At 42.6% G+C, this 7,960-nt stretch overlaps 1 protein-coding gene across 1 annotated transcript; it reads right to left on the bottom strand.

Moving 5' to 3' along the window:
• Positions 1 to 3,889: 3,889 nt before the first annotated feature.
• Positions 3,890 to 7,945, bottom strand: VMA21 (VMA21 vacuolar H+-ATPase homolog (S. cerevisiae)). Its single transcript, XM_010185237.1, has 3 exons — positions 7,893 to 7,945; positions 5,987 to 6,096; positions 3,890 to 4,506 (listed from the first exon to the last, which is right to left on the bottom strand). Exons 1-3 carry the CDS (start codon positions 7,943 to 7,945, stop codon positions 4,364 to 4,366), a joined length of 306 nt encoding a protein of 101 aa, XP_010183539.1. The 3' UTR covers positions 3,890 to 4,363.
• Positions 7,946 to 7,960: the final 15 nt, after the last annotated feature.

Genomic DNA, 7,960 nt, shown 5'->3' with positions numbered 1-7,960 from the left:
CACCTGGTCACTCCTAGAAACAGTGGGCACCCCTGGGGAAATATTTCGGCAAGACCACGCCATTCAAGGCCACTAGGACAAGGAGGGCTGTAGAATGTGACAGCAAACCAGCACCAAGAGAAGTCAGCCCCAGGCATTCAGCTGAAGAGTCACCACTCAACTTTCCAAGCTCTTCTCCCTGGTCATCCTAATCGTCATCCTATACAAACACACGATAGAGCACTGAAATTTTTAAGTACTGAATGGCTTACGCAGATCAAGTTTTTCCAATTTTGTCTTTTTAACTACAGTTGCCTCAAATCCACTGAACACACTTACAGTACTAAAGTACTGCATCATAAAAAACCTTACATCATCATTCTCTAGAAAATAAAAACCAAAGTAACAAGAATATTGATCTCTCCACGACTCTCCACTCACCAAGTTCTGCCACAGGCAAAACAGACATGACTTGGGGAAATTAATTTATTACCCTACTCTTGATTTGATTGGCAATGAGAAATAAAACCAAATCTTAACACAACTTTCCGACACCCCTCCCTTCTTCAACTTCACCCCTGATTTTCTCTGCCTCCTCCCCCCTGCAGCACAGGGGGATGGGGATTGTGGTCAGATCATCACACATCATCTCTGGCAGTGCTCTTCCTCACACTCTTCCCCTGCTCCAGCATGGGGTCCCTTCCACAGAGGCAGTCCTCGACCTTCTCCAAGTCCTTCCCCCAGGCTGCAGTTCTTCACCAACTGCTCCAACATGGGTCCTTTTCACCCCTGATTTTCTCTGCCTCCTCCCCCCTGCAGCACAGGGGGATGGGGATTGTGGTCAGACCATCACACATCATCTCTGCCAGTGCTTCTTCCTCACACCCTTCCCCTGCTCCAGCATGGGGTCCCTCCCACAGAGGCAGTCCTCAACCTCCAAGTCCTTCCCGCAGGCTGCAGTTCTTCACCAACTGCTCCAGCGTGGGTCCTTTCTGTGGGGTACAGTCCTTCAGGAACAGACTGCTCCACCACTAACCTTCACAGGCTGCAGGTGCAGCTCTGCTCCACCACTAACCTCCATGGGCTGCAGGGGGACAGCTGCCTCATCATGGTCTTCATCATAGGATGCAAGGGAATCTCTGCTCTGGCACCTGGTACACCTCCTCTCCCTCCTTCAGACCTTAGTGTCTGCAGAGTTGTTTCTCTTGCATCTTCTCACTCCTCTTTCCAGCTGTTGTGCAATTTTTTCCCCTTTCTTAAATACATCATCCCAGAGATGCCACCACCTTCGCTGATGGGCTCAACCTGGGCCAGCAGCAGGTCCATCCAGGAGCCACCTGGCACTGGCTCTGTTGAACACAGGGGAAGCTTCTGGCCACCCCGTAACCCTCTCACTACCAAAACCTTCCCATGCAAATCCAGTACAGTACAGTATTACTTATACTCTAAAAAAGTTGGAATGGCTATTAAACAATTTAAAAATTGACCTAAGAATTATCTGTAACAGGAAAATCAGGTATGTGAAAGTAAATCCTCAACCTAAAGAGGCCAGAACAAAACTCCTGAATACATCTCAGTACTGGTGAGGCACCACAGGAGCCTCCGTAGGCTATCTAGTCCCTGTACACTCTACACTGTATGGCTGCAGTTTCTTTTCCCTGAGCTCCCTGGTCATGCTGTAACTCCACCACCTGACTGTGTTCATGGCACCATCTACCTGAGTGCCTGTTTCAACTCTCAAGCACAGGCGACATAAAACTCTCTATATGGCTGCTACCATGCTGAGACTCATGCGTTCCCTCTTTTCTCAAGGGGGACACTGTGGATCAAAGCATTATCTTCAAAGATCTTCCAATGGATGGATTAATGCTCAGCTCATCACTCCCAATTACTGAGACATTACAGTGCCTATACTTACAGCAAAGTTTTCAGGTTTTGTAACTAAACAATTATAACATGCAATTATTTTTCTGTTATTCCTAGGAAATTAGCTTAGTGTCTAGGGATTCTAGTATGTGAAACATAAAACAGACACAGCACAAGACCCAGCTAGTAAAGCACTACAGCTACGTTCTCCACTATAAACAGAGTAAAAAACAAAACCCAAACTGTAAGCTGTGTTATACATGAGAACCATTAAAGAGATTATTCAAAAACTGTTGAGCACAAGTGCTTGTTTACCACATCTTGTACTGTGGGGCAGTTCTTTATTAAAAGGTAGCACTTGTTCTACAATGCACAGTTCATACACTGGAGAACGGGAAGCCAATGCGCCAACGTACAAACTATATTCGTATTTCAAGTACTATGAGACCGTTCTCCAGCTTGCTGGCAGCAACGTGACAACAGGCTTCTGGATGAGAAGAGTTACAGTTTCAGAAACAAAACATAAAAATGGATTTGCTTTAGTGTGACATATGCTTGCCCACACCTAGGACAAGGGGTGGAGATGAGAGGACCGAGATCAGGAAACACATGCCTCAAGCCACTGGGCATGGGTAACTGACGTCTGTCTCATTTATGGGTAGGTTTTATCATGGACAAATATAGCACCAAAACCATTCCGAGCCCTATATTAAACCAAACACTTCTAAACAATGCTCAGCTAACACAAGAAACTAGACAACTCGAATTAATTAATTAATAGAACGACCACAAGCAAAACAGCTTAAGAGCAACTGTCAGCAGTAGGAAAGTTCTATGCGTTGCTGGAACCTTAGGGGAAATGTTTTATCTACAGACCAAAAAGCTTGCTAACCACAACATAACAGTGAAATGAAATTCAGGTTATCCCACAACACAAAAATCTCGCTATGGTTTGACAACAAGAAGTTTCTACACACAACTAAGGAAAACAGAAAACAACATATTGTATCATTTCACAGTGTACAATATTTATGAAGCAAAGCGTATTTTCCATGTGATCACTCTTGTGTTCTGCAAGATCTGCAGATGGCTACAGCTTGTTTTCTCTTGCTAATTCCTCTACTAGCCATTAGAGTGTCTTATGCCATTACTGATATTACTTTACCACAGGAAATCCAACGACATCCTTTAGCAATTATCAAGGAGATACATAAAGACATATAAAAATATGCTGTGTCATTTCCTTTGCATCAAGACTAACTGTACAAAAGTGGAAGTATGAGCAATGCAGTAATACAATCCTCCCACAAGGAAATTAAAGACTGAATTTTACACTGTAATAAAAAACTACATTTGAAAACAAACAAACTCGCTTTGTATTTCACATTAGAAAGACATCACCTGAGTTTCTAATCAGTTCTATTTTTGCAGTTACTGCTAAGCTCAGAAGTGTATTATTTATGTGTCTCTCTGCACTAGTTTTGACCAGGATAGAGTTAATTTTCTTCACAGTAGCTAATATGGGGCTCTGTTCTGGATCTGTGCTGAAAACAGTGTTGATACCACAGAGATGTTTGTGTTACTGCTGAGCAGTGCTGACAAAGTCAAGGCCCTTTCTGTTCTTCACCCCACCCCACCAGTGAGTAGGCTGGGGGTGCACAGGAAACTGGGAGAGGACACAGCAGGGACAGCTGACCCCAACTGACCAAAGGGATGTCCCCTACCATATGACATCATGCTCAGCACAGCAAGTTGGGGGAAGAAAAAGGAAGGGGGAGGGCATTTGAAGTGACAGCATCCATCCTCCCAAGTACCCATTAAGTGTAATGCAGCCCTGCTTTCCTGGAGATGGTGAGCATGTGCCTGCACGTGGGAAGTAGTGAATGAAAGCCATGCTTTGCTTTGCTTGCATGCATGGCTTCTGCTTTACCTATTAAACTGTCTTTACCTGAACACACGAGTTTTCTCACTTCTACTCTTCTGATTCTCTCCCCTATCCTGCTGGGAGGAGCAAGTGAGCAGTGAGGCAGGGCTTAGTTGCTGCCTGGGGTTAAACCACAACACCCACAAATCAGGAAACCATCCACAGCAAAGTGAAATCCCATCTTTTTCACTGTAGGTAGATAACAAGTAGATTTTTTTAACTAGCAATTTGATTACTTGAAAATTTAATGCTTGCTTCATGCCAGTATGATTTTTCAGAGCAAGCCAGAAAAATACTAGGAATGGCAAAAATAGCTACAGGATTTTTAAAAAAATAAATAATTATTTCATTCTAATTCCAGGTGAAGACCTCCTCAGCTCGACCCAGTAGACGCTGGCTAAAAAACTACTTCCATCAACATTAGAGAAAACACTGGCACACATTCACGACGAGCACAAGTCTTATTGTAACCAGAGCTGAGGCATTAGCCTCATCTTTGTACATGTGTATTATACATTTTGAAGAATGCTTTTCCTTCGGCTCACAAAAATTCCATTTACAGTCTGTAGGCATCAGATGACGATGATCTTCATCCTAGTCCTGTTTGCCTTCCCGCCACTGTCGAGAACCTTCATTCCACGCTACGTATACAAAGAGAGCAAGTACCACATGAACAGTAACTACAGCAACTATGGCAGCATAAAAATAGCTGTCTCTGTCGGACATTCCTAAGGTACCTGAGAAAATAAAGAAAGAATATCAGTTATTAGGAATGCTGAAATGGCAAATCACAATTCTTTCTAAAGAGCAAAGTTGCATTTACTCCTGTATCAAAAGGCTGAGCTCAAAGATTCACAGGAAAGAATTCACCATGATAACTACACACTATTGAAACTATTTCTGGAATAAAGCAACACTGCAATTATTCAACACTTGAGATAAAATACCCTGCTTTTGAAGTCAACAGCCTAAAGTTCTGTAACATTCACTTTTTCTGTTACTGTCTTCCAGCACCAAATAAACCTCAACCACCTTTTTTCTTAAGTGCCAGTCTTTGTGCAGCAGAAAAATGTGGGGAGGTGGGGTGGGGGAGAGGCAGCAGAAGGGGAAGGAGGATAATAATGTAATTTATATTTAACAGGATAAAACGGTAAAACAATTAAATTTGGAGGACTTCTGCCTTCTGTATTTAGACCCTAAACCAGTAATTCCTCACCAGTTAAGATAAATTAATGCATCTCACATGAAATAAGCCTTCAAATATCAGAAGACCAAATACCAAAATATAATTTGTCCTCATTAATTAAAAAAAAGAAAAAATAAAAAAATCAACTTCCAACCAAACATCCTATCACACTAAAAACACAATCCTATCAGAGCTGACAGATTTTGCCATTAACTGACACAGCAAAGTTCAGGCTCAGCTTGCTATACTTAAGGTAAAGGAAAAAAAACCTGAGAGAACTAAAAAGGATCTTGAAAGTTACTTAACAAGCTTTCAGCTTCAGTCCTACATAGAGCAGTACACACCTGAGAAGAATCATCATATATAATAACCCAGTTATATATTCACAAACTGCTCTTAAAAGTGGCTGCTTTCTCTCTCCCTCTCTCCTCTCCGCTTTTGAAAGCTCTTCTCCTGCAGCATTAGGAAGTTATTAAAGCCTTGCAGAATCAAGGCTAGAACGTAACAGAACTGATCTAAACAAAGAGCTAAAATTTCCTTTAAAAAAAAATAGAAGAAAGCTCTACAAGCAACCACATTCATTATCTAAAACTGGGTATGTGACTTAACTGGTTTACACGTACAAATGCAGGTACGTATGTAAAAAGCAAACAATAAACCCAGTAAAAACCACTATTCTGTCTGGAATATACACGGTTAGTTTTCAACACCTGCAGAAAACAGACCCTTGATGATTTTGATAAAAGGGTGCAAGGTGGTGTTAAATACCCTTTAGGTAAGGGGAACGATGCACCTGTGTATGGTACAGAGCACAGTATAGCAAACAGCAAATATGAGACTGCAGATCACAATGCAGGGAAGGATGCATCAACCACTTATATTATTTTCTGTTGTAATTAGACATTAGAAGGCCTTTAGCCTGCATAAAGAAACAAATATTCAAAATAGGAAGGAGAACAAAGACGGTATTACAGAATTTTCCTTTCCCTCTTTTTTGTAATAGTAATGCTAGTTGGCAGGAACAGAATTACCTTCAAATATATAAGCCTTTGATGAAAAATATAGCCCAACTGGTAATGTGATCATTAGAGCTGTGAAGAATAGAAGTGTTCTTAAAGTTGATGTTAGTGAACCCTCATTTCTGAAATAAATAAGAAAAGTTACACACAGAAGAAAGTCGCAATATATACACCTGAAACAGGACAAGAACTTGTCCCAAACAGAAGCCAATTACTTTTCAAGAACTGGGTACACATGTCATTTGGATGTGCTAAAGACTTGGAGCATGCCAGTCAAAGCTCACTAACAAGATCAAAAACTGTATTTAGATTTTTCCCTGTTACTGGTTTGCAAGCATTAACAACATGGGGGTGGTTTACATGAATATTTGTATCAGTCTCTTATTACATAATTATTAAATATCTAATATTAGGTACACGTGCACTTGTCACATGACAGTATTCTGCACTAAAACTTGCTATGTTCCCTCTTTTTTTCGGAAAAAAGAATTACAAGTCTAGGAAAATGACAAATCCTACAGGCCAGGATACAGGACGAAGTATGCAGCATGACTTTAACAGCTTACTGTTGGAAGTGAAGTTCCTTTTTATTAAGTATTGTTCCTGTTTTTAAAATAACTTCTCAGTTTCCACTAAAAAAGTTGAAATAACTGTATCAGTAATCAGACCACTGAACGAATACACCAAAACATTTGCCTTCACAGACCTAAACCTAGAAGACCTTGAGCAAGAGAATCACAACGAAGGGTAACATACTTGGCAAGGTCTCCCTGAACTTGACCTGCTAGAACAGGCTTTGTATATACAAAACAACACATACAGCTTGTTTCATGTGTGCTGCTTCCACTAGTTTTCACTCACTCTGCTTGGCTGACTATGTTATTTTATGCTGAAGTACGCATGCAGCCAAGCAATACCCTTCTGACTTTCAAAGGCTACCAGGTTCAATGGCATGTGTCCTTAAGGCTTTGAAAAACAAATACACATAAAAAGCAATTCGAGTCAAGGACACACAATTCTTAAAACTCCCAGGCACCTCCACAGCTATTTTTTATGTATAGTTTCAAAAAGTTTTAATAAGACATATTTACATTGCTTGAAGTCACATTTTATCCTTGACATTTCTTTGGAAAAATACGTGTAAATGGGGGAAAAAAAACCCCATCCTCTGACAGTCAGCAACAGAAAGCGATGTGCAGCCACACACACCTTTTATGCTAGAGCCGACTTTCCTGCTGATCATGTAGTGCCGTACATTTAGGTGGCATATTAAGAAGGTTAAAAAAATATTCCGACATTCGGAATCTTTTCCTTTACTAGAGTTTGTCTCAGTCTGTCGAGATGGAAAGCATAATCCACTACAAACCTTACCTATGGAAACTAGAAACTGTTCTCTATTTAACATCTACTCATAAAACGACCTCTAGCTTACTACGAAAGTTAAAAAACTCCACTGTTGACAGATACTTCTTACACCAATATACTTTCATCACTTCCTTGCGCAGCAAAACCAGATATTCATATATAACCTCAGTCCTAACGCGGAGCTTTTAGCTGCAAACCAGCCTCCACGCTCGGATTCTGGGGTTGCCCGGCGTTACGCAGCACGGCCGAGAGAAACCCGGGGCCTTCTCCCCCACCCTTGTCCTCCTGGCCCGAGCTCCCGCTGCCCGTCTTGCCAACAGCGTGAGACGGAAACATTCACCCCCGGATCCCCCAGGGGCTGCGCTCCTCCACCGCCGCCACCTCAGGCTGGCGGTACCGGGAGCCATCCCCGCCCGCCGCGGCGCAGCAGACAGCCCCGCCGCGGCCTAGCAGACAGCGCTTCCTCCGCACAGGTTGCGGCCCGCCGCCAGGCTCCGCCACCCCGCAGGGATGCCTGGCCCGCCAGGCCCTTCCCCTCCCCGAGACTTACTGCCTGAAGTCGGACACTGGGACGGCGTTCAAGGCCGCTTTGTCGTAGCACTCCATGACCGCTCCGCAGCG

The sequence above is a fragment of the Mesitornis unicolor genome, unplaced genomic scaffold, assembly GCF_000695765.1.
Source record: "Mesitornis unicolor isolate BGI_N332 unplaced genomic scaffold, ASM69576v1 scaffold11380, whole genome shotgun sequence".
NCBI lineage: Eukaryota > Metazoa > Chordata > Aves > Mesitornithiformes > Mesitornithidae > Mesitornis > Mesitornis unicolor.
This window is presented reverse-complemented; position numbering and strand designations above follow the sequence as displayed.

Excerpts from the sequence above, each read along its gene's own strand:
- VMA21 (XM_010185237.1), bottom strand. The coding sequence starts at position 7,945 with ATGGAGTGCTACGACAAAGCGGCCTTGAACGCCGTCCCAGTGTCCGAC. Across the intron at positions 6,097-7,892 it reads GTCCCAGTGTCCGACTTCAG|AAATGAGGGTTCACTAACAT; the intron begins GCAGTAAGTCTC and ends TATTTATTTCAG. Across the intron at positions 4,507-5,986 it reads AAAGGCTTATATATTTGAAG|GTACCTTAGGAATGTCCGAC; the intron begins GTAATTCTGTTC and ends TTATTTTCTCAG.